The sequence below is a fragment of the Monopterus albus genome, unplaced genomic scaffold (assembly GCF_001952655.1).
Source record: "Monopterus albus unplaced genomic scaffold, M_albus_1.0 scaffold11.1, whole genome shotgun sequence".
Lineage (NCBI taxonomy): Eukaryota > Metazoa > Chordata > Actinopteri > Synbranchiformes > Synbranchidae > Monopterus > Monopterus albus.
This window is the reverse complement of record NW_018127891.1, coordinates 2,084,495-2,097,978: the sequence shown is the minus strand read 5'-3', so window position 1 is coordinate 2,097,978 and position 13,484 is coordinate 2,084,495. Positions and strand designations below refer to the sequence as shown.

The 13,484-nt window shown below is 38.3% G+C and overlaps 3 protein-coding genes across 5 annotated transcripts in view; 1 reads left to right on the top strand and 2 right to left on the bottom strand.

Annotated features, from left to right (window-relative positions):
* Positions 1–3,389, bottom strand: part of ppp1r8b (protein phosphatase 1, regulatory subunit 8b) — a 4,619-nt gene extending 1,230 nt beyond the window's left edge. Inside the window, exons 1-6 of one of the 3 annotated variants that reach the window (XM_020590244.1) lie at positions 3,284–3,389; positions 2,721–2,781; positions 2,228–2,381; positions 1,532–1,746; positions 938–1,082; positions 370–434 (exon numbers count right to left, since the gene is read on the bottom strand). In XM_020590244.1, coding sequence (XP_020445900.1) covers positions 370–434; positions 938–1,082; positions 1,532–1,746; positions 2,228–2,381; positions 2,721–2,781; positions 3,284–3,333 — 690 coding nt within the window. In that variant the 5' untranslated portion in view covers positions 3,334–3,389. The other 2 variants (XM_020590245.1, XM_020590246.1) reach the window with 2 other exon arrangements.
* A 2,462-nt stretch (positions 3,390–5,851) lies between these two features.
* themis2 (thymocyte selection associated family member 2) lies at positions 5,852–11,422 on the top strand. Its single transcript, XM_020590052.1, has 6 exons — positions 5,852–6,005; positions 6,384–6,524; positions 6,607–7,032; positions 7,698–8,914; positions 9,200–9,317; positions 9,924–11,422. The coding sequence occupies exons 1-6, from the start codon at positions 5,903–5,905 to the stop codon at positions 10,034–10,036; spliced, it is 2,118 nt and encodes a 705-aa protein (XP_020445708.1). The 5' UTR covers positions 5,852–5,902; the 3' UTR covers positions 10,037–11,422.
* A 109-nt stretch (positions 11,423–11,531) lies between these two features.
* rpa2 (replication protein A2) overlaps positions 11,532–13,484 on the bottom strand; it is a 5,469-nt gene continuing 3,516 nt past the window's right edge. The window contains exons 7-9 of the mRNA XM_020590243.1: positions 13,222–13,359; positions 12,896–12,990; positions 11,532–12,091 (exon numbers count right to left, since the gene is read on the bottom strand). Coding sequence (XP_020445899.1) covers positions 12,004–12,091; positions 12,896–12,990; positions 13,222–13,359 — 321 coding nt within the window. The 3' untranslated portion in view covers positions 11,532–12,003. The remainder of the gene's footprint in view (positions 12,092–12,895; positions 12,991–13,221; positions 13,360–13,484) is intronic.

Sequence of the window (13,484 nt, the reverse complement as noted above, 5' to 3'; positions counted from 1 at the left end):
TTAGCCCTTTTAACTACCCTTTAAAAGCTCAGATAATGAACCAGTCAGGATGAGTTAGGAGAACTAAAAGTAAGTTCTTTGTTCTCTTTGTCCACCGCATATACCTCGGAAAATAAAGCCAACTGCCATGAGACCTGAGTGTCTCACTGAATTCCTCTGACCCCAATCTCTCAGATTGAACCATAACCTTTTTATACACCAAACCTAATGCAAACACAGGTGACTACATGTGATTATTCATTTTGCCTGAATAGACCACTATTTTCATTTATTTATTTTGCTGAGAAACCCAACACCTTAACACATCGTGTCTGATCAGATAAAATTCAATTCAATCAAGCATTTATAAATAACAAAATTAAAACTTACCTTGATGGGGATGACAGCAGTCTGCACCATATTTCTAAAGCGTCCAACTGAGGGGTCTATATCCTCTGTAAATATTTAACATAAAGGGGTTAAGATGTATTGCTGAATGCACTTCTTCTCATGAAAAGTATTGTTATGACTTAGTCATATATTTACAGCATAGCAAGATGGCCCTTATTACAAAACCCTTCAAATCAAAATCTGTAAAAGTCTTGAACAAAAGTGCAAACTGGGAAAATATATTTACTAAATCATACATTTGGTTTAAAGGTTAAAAAGTGGCTCAAGTCAAAACAACAACAATAAAAAACAACCCATAACAAAATAAAGTACAATCTCCTTATCAGTTAAATGATATAAATCCTTCGCACAAGCATCTTGAAAGAATTTATAACAGGATTTATAAAATGACAACAAACTATAACAAAAAAATAAAATTGTTTGGCACCGTTAGTAAAAAAAAAACAAAAACAAAAACAAAAAACAACAAAACTGTTTAAACACAGAGTTGAGTCATGGTATGAATGTTTCTTTGTTACCTTAATACCATCTTCGCTTTTATTTGTACCTGGGTTAATGATAGCGTCCTCCTCACTGAAGGTAACTCTGGAGTTCCTGCGTTTCCTCTTAGGCCTCTGGATTTCTAAGTTACCCTCCTCGATGGTCAGGAGGGAGATGCGCTTGTTGTGAGCTGTGTTGAACTCTGTCAGGTTCTGACAGGATGCAGACAATAGAAAAAAAATTAGCAGTGTGGTAGCATGCATATCAGGGTATATCACAATTTCAAACCACAACACTGTACCATACATACTGAGTAAGATAAGTTGCATCATAAAATTATGGGGAAAGTAAACATAACTGCTTGTTAATAAAGAAACAACAGAAACAAACAGGTCATGTTTGTGCCTACTGTGGCCATTAGATCTTACATTAATATAATGTTCCTCAATTTTGGACAGTGCATTTTGCATTAATTTATTCTGTGATGTGGCAAGATTGGAGAAGCGAAATTTACAGTTCAAAAACATATAAAAGTTATAAAAATCTATTCTAACAAAAATATATTCTTAAATATTCTTAATTAAAAACACATGATGCAGTCATTTTCCTTCTATTTTATGCAGTTCATGTTTGACAGCATGAGAATATCGTTATGCTCAACCTCTAGTTCTGTCTCTTCTTCTGGGAGTCCTAGCAGTCCTTTGAGCTCCTCATCCTCTCCTGTCTTACTGTCTGCTGTGCCAGCAGTTTGGGTTTGGGGTTTCTCTCTGATGGTGTACGTCCGTGTTGAGGCCCCAAAAGATATTGTGGAGTCTATAGGAACCTGCTGAGGCTTGTGTGCCTCCAGACGAATGTGTCCAAGGAAAGTACCATGTGCTAAAATAAACGAGTACAGTAGTATAAATAAGGAGATTAATCATAGATTTGAATGTTACTTCATTATGGAACTAAATCAAGTGCAATTCAGTCCTAGAGACAAAGCATGTATTGCCATTGCACTAAGTGTGTGAGATGGAGCAATGATAAAAACAATTCCTCAAAATGGTTCGGGGAAGCAATGAAAGCATAAATTATAACTTTGTATCAAAGAAGTGTAATAGAGCTAATGATTCCACTTACCATAAATTGCGATTATCTCTACCAATGTAATTTATTATTCTTACACTCACTAGAACAATTAATCAGTTATCAGTATAACTTCCGAGCCATTTTCTATCAGTTTAACAATTGATCATCTAACAGTTTCAGCTCTAATGTGAATTTTTAAGCTCTTAGCATGTATGTCAAACTTTTCCAGACAGTGGTTCTAAATGTAACATGAAGCTATAAGTGTTACTGATTATGAATGATGCCTTACTGCTGTTGAGATCTATAAGAAAGACCCTTTTTAGGTGTTTGTGGTAGACCAGGGCAGCATGGACACGGGAGCATGACTGGTGGTCAATGGTGAAGTCACACCAGTCAGGATTCCTCCCAAACAGGTAGTACTTCTTTTCATCTATGATCAGTTTCTACAGAAAAAAAGCGTTTCAGTGTGTCACAGTCACAGCAACAGCTGATGAAAAGGTCTGTAAACAGCCTGCAATGAATGCCTTTGTACCTCTGAGCCATAACTTAACAGTGTTGCTTCCCACTGAAAAGCTTAAATCTCAGGGCTGCTGCTGCTCTCGCACCGTTTGAAGCCATGCAGCCATAGAAAGTCCCACCGTGCAACACATCTGGGACAAGGTGGACTGTCAGGCTCGTATCTGGTGCAGTCAACTAACTTACCGCATACAACACTATCCATTACATGCTTTAAAGTAAAGTAATTTCCTGAAATAAAGTAACATTTACAAGCTTCCAGTTACCTCTATCAGTTTGTCCGCTTTCATCACGTCTAGATGGAGACCCGGGGGTGGCTTGCCTGCCCTGAAAGCAAACGATTGGTGAACGTTTTACACATTTAGCAGCCTTTCTTACCGACATGTATGCATAGTTAATCATTACAGGCGGTAAATATCATAGCTTTACTGTTCTGGCCATTATTAAAGATTAATTCATAAAAACGAAGTGCTCGACATCCACAGTTAACATGAAAACGCAATACTACCCCAAAGGTTATGGAATATGATAAAGATCCTATCTTAATTTCTAAAAGTATTCTGCAAATGTCTGGCATTCTTGAAATTAAACATGAGGCATCTTCTTGCGAAAAATACACCCAACACCATTTTAAACTAATGCCAGCGTTAACGGATTATCGTTACGATGCTAGCTTGCATATACGCTAATGTAGCTACAGCAAACAGAAACTTTTCTCTGAGCAATTGTAAGTTAGGTTACGTTAATGAGTGAACGCTGTTCTGCTCATCTGCACCTGATACTGAACTACAAACAAACCGTTACAACTTTAGCATGAGCATTTTCTCACCATGATGGACAATCAAAAGGAGCACTATCTTTGCTTATGTTAGTCGCCATCCTGCCTCATCTACTCAGAGCCGAGCTGCATGATGGGTAAATGTCACCGTGAGATTGTGGGAGTTGTAGTTTCGCAAACCTGCCAAACAATATATTCAAAAACATTTTACACCATGTTCCGCTGAATTATATTATGTTGCTACTGACTTAAACTTCTGTTAATAAAGTTATCAAGTTTATAATGTGCTGATATCAAGCAAGTAAAATCACAGTGAACAAGAACAACTTTGAATTTACTCAAGAACCACTAGAGGTTCCCAGACTCTCGCTTTTTGGCTCAAGTTAGATATGTGTTGGCACTGCTGTGGAAAGCTAATGGTTTTAGGACCGATACACCGCATGTCTCGTAGATATTTATGGGACACCGGGTATTGTTGTAACACCAAGAGAGTACTAATACCACCATTTGCACCAGTTATGAATAGGACAGAAGCCATATGATCATTTTAGTGTTTAGACATGTCCCCTCCAATCCCGCATGGTTGTTGTCAAGGTATCAGCCCTGTAACAGACTGGCGACCTGTCCAGGGTCTGGCTCAATGTGAGCAGGGATTGGCTCTAGTCCCACTGCGACCCTCGTTAGGATAAGCGCTATAGATAAAGGATGGCTGGGTGGTTGGAAAAAAGACAGTATTTTGTTTAGTGCTTATACTATTGCAGAAAGGTATTATGGGATTTATATAACTGTAGATTAAATTGTAGTTTCTCAGACAAAATGTGATGTATTTGACCACTGCTAATTTCAGACCACTATGCTAATACAGTTAGTAAACAATGGCTGACAGGGCTGAGGTGGGTTGTAACACTTTTTTAAAATGTGTTGTAACCATCTCCTTACATAGAACTAAGAACATTATTTTATATCACAGGCAAGAATTCACACTTCCAGTCCAGAGATCTTCCAACCCCCAGCCTGCCAAAGCAGCCCGGAAGCAGAAAGACCCCGAACCAAGCATTGCTATACAATATTAATCATTTCTGGGCTGTCGAACCGTGACGTCACCTGATATGCCAGCTTGGCAGCTGAGCAGAGCAGTAGACCAAACATGAAGAAAATAATGTGTGTGGCTGTTGTTTTCGTGGTGTGTATCTAAAACAATTTGACATAACATTACACATTAAGACAAATATTATGGTTACTTTTACCGTCATAATAACATTCGTCCCTGACTTGAGCTGCCTTAACCAACCTTGCATTTAACAGCCTGAGGAAGACAACCTGGCTGCACTAACATTCAGACAACAAATCTCTGAATATCTATCTAACTAAAAAATAACCCAACAACACTACACTGCTCACATACCGTCGAGGAAGCATGTTCTAGTAGTGTAATTTACAGGCGCACACATGCTCTCCTTGGTAAAACTAAAAGTAGATTTGAATTATGGTCAGCCACAGAGAAAGAAAGAGAGACATTGTTCTGGATTGTTTTTATATTTTGAAGCATATCTGACTTCTGTTTTTGCTTCTTTTATCTAGCTGTTACATCTTAGCCTAGCATATGTTACAAACTACCCCATATTTCACATTAACTCACAAAACCTGTGATATTTGTGCCATTTGTGGTAAACAAATGCGTACTCTGTATGCATGTTTGAGAACTCAAGCTCAAAAATTCAATGAGTTACAGGTGCTGGAGCAAAAAGTGTTACAACAATCCCTGGTCTCTACTTGTTGCAAAGGCCTTACACATTATAAGGTGTTGTTCTTGACTCTGGTTACAGAGAAGAACATACTTTATTCCTCTATTTATATCCAAATGTTGGTCAAGGTAGTGTCTGATAACAGGGATAACCAGTCTGAATCATGGCAAACAGGGGAATCCCACAGAGAAGATTAGTCTGATGTTCAAGGCTGTGTTACAGTTTGTCTGAGTGTTGTGGGTTTTGGCACATGCTGTAACTACCACCCTTGTTCTGTCACAGAGGTGGAAGACTGGTGGTGGTGCTGACTTTTTATATTATGTGTATGAGGTAGTTTGAAGAGACATATGCTAGATTTCCTGTGTGGAAGATGTGTCACAGGCTTTAAAAAGCAATAGGAAGAAGATATATTGAGAGAGAAGGGCAGCACGTGACTAAAATGAAATTGCCAAAGAGTTGGGGAAACTTTTTATCTGACTGTTATGTCTATTATGGTATCAGAAGGACAGACTGAGGGGAACATTCTGTTTGGCCCTGTATAGGCTTCACACACATTTATTAAATGATGCAAAAACTTTGTGTATATTATGGGTGTACACTGCCACCCCCCAACACACACACACTAAATTATGACACATTTGCCTATAAAGGAATGCAATTTATCTTAGAGTGTATTGGTGGATTTACTTTGGATGAAAACAAAGCAGGCTTTATACTGCAATCAACTAAACAACAGAATAGCAACTCAGACATTTTCTCTCACAATTTTGCAGTATAGCAGTGGTAAAGCCATATCACTTGGCCTACGCCTGAAACTGCAAGCCTTGTGCACAAACAGCTCCTGTAACTTCCTCATTCAGTTTTGTGGTTTTAACTGCGAAGCATCCTCATTGTATGCTGCGTTTGTCATTTGCTCTCTGCAGTGATGGCGGGCACAAATGCTTTGCCACTTCAACAATTAATTGCATCATTTGACAGCAGTTGTCTGCCAAAAATCCTACAAGTTTCCTCTGGAGTGTATTTCCAAGGTAGGCAGTTTGTTGTTTAATCCATTGTGAACTGAAACTGTGAGTGTAGATGAAGACAGAGCTGAAGAGACTGGGGATTACTTGAAGAATTTAGATGGCTATAGTTTGTAATGTGCTTCTGTACTGTGTTTGTCTGTTGCATACATTTATCCAAATCATGAGTTATTTCAGCCAAATAGGGCAGCGAGAATTAGGTTTATTTAAATGGTTGAATTCTACAGGATTGATATTAAAAGCAATTCACACTGGAATTTATAAGATTGTGGTCCTGGTTAAGAAAAAAACACATTTTATTTATGCTTGATATAGCTGATCTTGGCTGAATGGTGATTTTGTATTTTGCTCCTTCTTTGCTCTATTTCTTACTTTATGTTTCAGGGTCTATATATGAAATTTCTGGGAGTGAAGTGTCCTTTTCCACGGGGGATCTAATAAAGGTCATTAACATTGAGCTCATATCAGTTTGCTGTGAAGACATCAGCAACAATGACAAGTTTGAGCTGCCTATTAACCATGCAGGTTGGTCTGTGCTATGAGCAGGGCTCTCATGTGAACAGCTTAGTGTTTCATAACTGACCGCTCACACTTGTTTGTTTCTCAGGCTTGTTCAGGATTGTTCCTGAGAAAATGGCATACAGTACAATAGAGGAGATGGTGAGTCTGAGGCCTGTAAGCTTAGATTCCTGCCTTCCCTTCACTTTCTCCACTCACTCCAAGATGACCTTTGGCAATTTCACACTGGGCTGTGGGAAAGCTTTGACTGTGCTCTCCATTGAGCGGCATGAGGGCGAGGAGGATCAGATCCGCTGCCATGTTCAAGGGCAACAGGAAGCCTCAGCTGAAGTGTGTATCCCTCTCTCTTCCCGAGGGGAGTTTTATGAGTGTGAGAGCGAGGAGGTCTTCACGCTGCGGGAAATCATGTCCTCGCCCAGCCTGCGTAGTCGAAAATTTCATTTCATCAACACCACTAAATATGAACATCCCCTTGTCCTCAGTCCAATATACCAGGTCCACGCTGTCATGAACTGTAAGAATAACTATGCTTTTTTTATCAGTACACACAAATATCTATTTGTTCATCAGAGTGTATTAACATTTTTATGTCTAAATAATGCACAGAATATAATTTCATTTGTTATTTACTCAAGCAATGTATTTCAATAGGATTTTGAGGTACTTGTATTTTACCTGACTGTTTCCATCTGAAAAGAAAATATTATTTTGAGGTACTTATATTTTACCTGACTGTTTCCATCTGAAAAGAAAATATTATGCATTTATTTCTTTGGCATAGTTTGCAGTTAATATACAAGATTTTATACACAAAAGCAATGATCATGAAATGGGATGCATCATTATAGATTAAACTAGCCAAAAAAGATGAACTTGTTAAAATTAGCATCGCTTTGACCAACATGCATTACTAAAAATAATTCCATAATATAATGGACTGTATTAAAATATAACATTCATATGGACCATTTTCAAAGTACATTTGGATTTGAATGCAGTATAGTGGAAAGAGAAATTTTGTAATGTATTGCTACAATTACTTCCAGTAAAGGTTCTGAATATTACTTAAATATTTATATTTCAAAATATTCTGCACTCTGGTTTCAATTTATTTATTTTTACTGAGTGTCTCTGCTACATTTTCTAACATAGTTTGTCCTTTTTACTTTCTTATGACAGTGAGGAAGAATGTGTTCAAGTTCCCGTCCAGCTTAGAGGTGGATGTGGTCGATGTCACGGAGGAGTGTAAGGATGTGAATTTTGTCATGCCACTCAGTCTGACAGAGGTCATTTCCCAGCCAGATGAATCTTTCCCTGCAGTAGTGGAGATAATGGAAGGCCCAGACACCAGCTCTCCATTCAATTGCAGCTGGCTGACAGAACTTACCAAGAATGAGCAAATGGTCTTCCACAAGAAAGGAACTTCAGCCATGATTTTATTATCCAGCTTGAAGAGCCGGAAGGCACAGCAGTACTTCTTGGTATCTCAGCACTATGGTGGACGATTTCGGAAGCGGCCGAGAGTGTTTAATTCAGTATATGAGTTGTATGTTGCTTCCATCGAGGCATCAGGTCTGAAGGTCAGTGTGACAAAGAACTGTGAAGAAGCTGAGGAGGAGGGCCTGCCTGTTCTCAGTGTAGGGGACCAACTGGAGGTTGTTCGTTGCGAAAGGATGGAATTGCCTTGTGGAAGCAGCAATGAACCAAAGCAGTCTGTTGAAGCTCTTTTTTGTTATCGTCTCCAAGAGCCAGATGATGAGGATGATGATGATGATGATGATGATGATGATAATGTGGTCAAGCAGGAGGATGAGAGAGAGGAAATTCTTCTGCCTCTGTACATGCAGGGTCACTTTGTGGAGATACTCACTGATAACAAGAAGTACAGACTCAAGGACTTGGGAAAGAATAGTTTGCCACTGGATGTTAAAGTGGTGAGTCGCGATACAGAACTTGAGTCTGATCCACTAGCTGGGTTTGCATGTCTCAGAATAGAGGGGGCTATGTTAGAGCCCATCATCCAGGCAAGCTTTCTACACACGCCCAACCACTGTTTCGAGATCCCAACCCAGTGGCTGTCAATGTCTGTCTTTTTCACTAAGGACCCCCTGCCATGGCCCAGTGGGCAACCCCCTAAATGTCACGTGGATAAGGTTACTGAGGTGAAAGACACGTTCTTCTATGAATTTCGCAAACAGGGAAGCTCAGATGAGGCTCCTCCACCTCGACCACCAAAGCGAAATGTATTATCTTCAAAACCTCCAAAAAAACCTAAACACAAAAAGAAATCATCCAAGGCAGATAAACTGCAACATCTATCAGACAGTGTCCCAACCAACAAATTGCACAATTTGACCATAAATAGCAAAAAAAGGCCCCCAGCTCCTCCACCTCCGGTAAGTATGACATTTCATACATGTATTATACACATGAGAGCTCAGTTTCCACATTATTGTGGTTCAGCTGTAGTTTCAAGGTGTCAAACATCTGTCTCAAGCTACTTTGTAAAGCAGACCACAGTGTGGTAATTTACACAGATACTTTTTATTTTGTCACAGTGTGACTTCAAGGAAAACCCAGTACTAAGAATGAATGCAAACAGTAGCTACTTCCCGTTTTGGCTGTGTTAAAGAAGTCATGCAAACTTAAAAGTGTCTGTCTAATTTCCTCTTATTGTGCAGGATAGTGCAGATGATCAACCTCCACCAGTTACACCGCGAAAGCACTCAGTAGCTGAAATGACAACAGACAAGGCTCTGCCAAACACTTATGTGAAAATCGAGAAGCCTATGAAAAAAGGTGAAGCTGCTACTGCATCACACAGGGTACAGCCATGCTGGCTACACATAAAGCATAAGTCTGATGGTATTTTACTGCATATTCTGATGTCATCATAAACCAAAACCAACAATACTTTCCTACTTCCCTGTCTTATCTGTGGCACTCAGTCCCAAACTGATATACTTCAACTGATGTAAACATTTAAAAAACAGGTTAGGTGGTTTTATTTATTTAAAATTTAACCTTTCAGTAAACAGAGAAGCACTGCAGTTTTTAAAAAACATACTCAAGCAGGAGCAAATAGTGCTTTGCTGGGACCAGTCATGGATTAACCCACATTTGTTCCCCCAGTATTTATGGAGACAGAACAGGATTGACCTAAAATAAACTACAGTGCTCATATTCATGCTAATCAAGACACATGCCGCACTGCAGTGTTTTTAATATTTGTTGGACAAAAATTAAGATGACATGACAGAAAGGAATACATTTTATCAGGCTTTGTCCACAGTCTGTACTTTTCAATACTGTGCTTTTGTCTTTGCACTGGATTTGTAGACAATAGGTAAATTACAGAAAACAGAATATCATTAATTGATCAGCTGCGTGCTTCTTTTCCTCCAGGGCTGCTGCATGATGCTTCAGCAGATGTGGACAGTGACCATGACTATGAAACTGTGGATGATACTTTGGTAACAATGATCAAGAAAGCACAAGAAGATATCATGTTCTACTAAAAATGATGTTTTACTGCAGTGGTGAAATTTCACATATCAGCAGTGAGAATTGAATTTAAGACTAACTAAAGAAAAGCTCTCCTGTCTTCAACAATTTCATGTCAGTGTACCAAGACATAGTCTTATACTGTGAGACTCTGCAGTCAGGCCAAACAGTCTGACCAAATGCTATGTTGAAACATATTATTTCATGCTGAACATAACTAGTTTAACACCTTAAAGTCTGGATATTTAAATTCAACCGACATATGCACGGCACAGAAATGGGGGTGATATGATTTAGTTTAATGGACACTTCGATAATACACAGATATCTGATGCTGAAACAGCATCCTTCAGTGTACCCCAAAACATAACACTTGATTCTCTGGTCAGCAAAACTATTCATTCTTCAACCATTCAATCCTCAACCCACTCCATACTCTTCAGTAAGTGGCTGGAGCTTTACCATGTGCAGTATACCACCCACAAACTTTGAATACAAGTTATTTTTATTGTATTTATTGTTGTAGTATTTGCTGAAATGTTATAGAAACTTTGTACTTTGTGTTCAAACTAGCCAGAATGGCGTTGATTTAAATGTGGTAATTTTGGGGACTGTAGCTTGTTTTGTATAGAGTAGCAATAATATAATACCAGGAGTATTATTCTAAAACAAAACATCAGCAACACCTTGCAGTCCAGTAGAAGAGTACATAACAGTCTTGAATTGCTAATGTTAAATGAATACCTCTTAAAAGAGTCAATGCATATTTTTAATCTTCAGGGTAACAGGCTACATTTTATTATGGATGCACTTTTATGTTTATGTCGGCTTTCTACTGTATATAGCATTTGCAGTCTCTAAACTGAACTGGCTCAAAACAGTCCTTGCTGAGAGGCAGCAGTCAAGCTCTGCAGCTTCTCAGGTGATGTGTCCTCCTTCCTATCACATCAAACTAAAAATCTGAGAGTACATCAGATCTTGCTTTTTTATTTCACCATAGGACCTTTCAAGGTGGACTTATATGGACTGGGAATATTTTCCAAAAGCAATTAATGTAGGTTTTTTTTACTTTGTTGAATAATGGCCATCCATTTAGAAGGAGTCACTGCCAAAGAGATAATGTAACAGTTCAAACAAGTTGTCTGTGAGTGGATTTTTATACTACAAACTATATTTTAAAAAACATGGCTTTGAAATGCACCGATTTTGTGTATTCAGACTTAATTAAAACCTGTATACTGTACTATTTCTCTATTAAGCTCAGTCAACTGAATTCACCACAGGTGAACTCAAGTCAAAGAAACAGCAAAAGTACAAGATGCAAAATGTATTGTGTTCTCACAGCTACAGGGGTGAATGTACATGTAAATGAAATATTTCTGTATTCGAGTCTTAATAAATGTGCAAAAACCTCTTGTTCATTGTGAGACTGTGAAATGACGGCAGGAATAGACTGAAGTGTACAAGCAATATTTAGAACTTTATTTTTTTAGTAAAATAGAATTTAAAGTGTACAGGTAAATTATGAAACAAAAGAAGTGCCTGGTTACTGACCAAACCATATTTTGTATAATCTTTTTTATTTAGAAAAAAGGAACATACATAGCCAAAAATTGAGTACTTATGTTCCAAATCTTTAAAATGACCAAATGCTTTACAATGTGTGTGTGTGTGTGTGTTTTACAGAAAAATAATATTAGCTGCTAACAATGGCTTCTTCAAAAGAGATATCTTTAGGATTTTCAAAAAAGCAGAGGCAACCTCAGGAACACAGGTTCTAAGCCAAACATCTCAGGAAACCTAAGCCATGTTTTCTTGAACTAACATCAGCCACATTAACCTCACAGGATTTTACTCAGTTTTGTGGCACTAAGGAGGTATGAAAATGTGATTTAGCTTTCAGTTACAAAACTTGTACTAATAACTTATGCCAGGTTAAATGAAAATACACAACAGTTCTGCTGTAGGAAAGTAAAGGTGCTTAATCGTCACTGTCTGTTGATTTGTAGTGGTCCTCGTCAATGGTGGAAAAAATGTGCCCTTCGTTGCTTAGGAATTCCACCGCTTGCCTGTTAAGAGCAGAAAAAAGTGATATGAATAGCATTTTTGCAATACTTCTGTAGATATATGTATATAGAGTAACACTTATGTTTTCAGCTATCTTCACTAAGGATCTAGTGTTTGGACAGAAAAAAAATATAATTCTGTATAAATTCTGTGTTACAACAGAGATGCAGTAACAATGAAGTATAAAAATGTTAAGGATGTATTTTGGATACTAAAGGGAAATAAAATAGAAAATAAATGCATAAACTTAAAACTCTCCTATTTATGATGTTTAGCAGAGTGGGGATTCTTATAAAGTGTCAGAGCTTCAAATCATCTACTGCTGACCGTGACAAGTGATTCTGTAAACAAATTGGCTAATGCAAACTTTTTTTTTAGAAGTTTTAAACAGAACATTGTGGTTGAGACATCATCCCTTCCATGCAACCAACCAGTTTACTGGATTATTAACAAATGAAACTCAAGTGTGCCCTTATTAGGCACATCTGTGGTCAAGCTAATATCATGTGAACAATTTACTTGAGGCTTTTTAAAGACAGTACAACTCAGTTTCTCTTCCTTCTTAAGCTGAACAGGCAAAACTTTCCACAGTGACACACAAATTACAAATTCAGCATCAAGACATTTTCAGAAAGTTGCCCAATCATATCTTTAGGTCAGTGCTCTGACGTTCAGCTTAGGAAAGAGGATTCTACACCTGTAATACAGTAACTGAATTTACTGTCCAAATCCACCAGAACACCACAATGTAACGGTTATTTTATGATATAGGTTATCCCTTTAAGTCTTAAAGCAGAACATCTTACTTGATGACATTCAGGCTCATGCCACTGAGTCTCTGCTTTAACTCCTGAGTGCTGATGCCCTGTGGGTCTGGGCAGCTTTTTATCAAACTCAGCACCTTGAGAAACAAACAGTGACATTAAAACATACACACAGTTTCAAACTACAAATATAAAAGCATCTTCAAACTCCAGTAATTTATCTGTAAGTGAGTGGGTTCCCAAGCTAGAGGAACAGGAAGTACAAGACAGTGAGAACACTGTGCTGACCTTTTCATTATGGAGCCAACATTTCTAAAAGTAGTACTGTATATTCTAAAACTGTGGCATTAACCATCATCCAGGCTCACCTGATTCTGGCTTGCACTTAACCCATTGTTAACCATGTCGTTAGCACCTGCATAGCCCCCTCTCATTGTATCTATGCCCCCCATGCCAGGCCGTGACATGGGTGTGAGGTTGCTGCTCATTCCTCCTCCGGCCCCTGACTTAAAGAGAAACAGAACTACAATGAACTACATTTTTTGGTACCGGTACAATGAACATCCTCCCACATAGTGTGTGTGTGTGTACACACACACACACACACACACACACATATACATATATATAT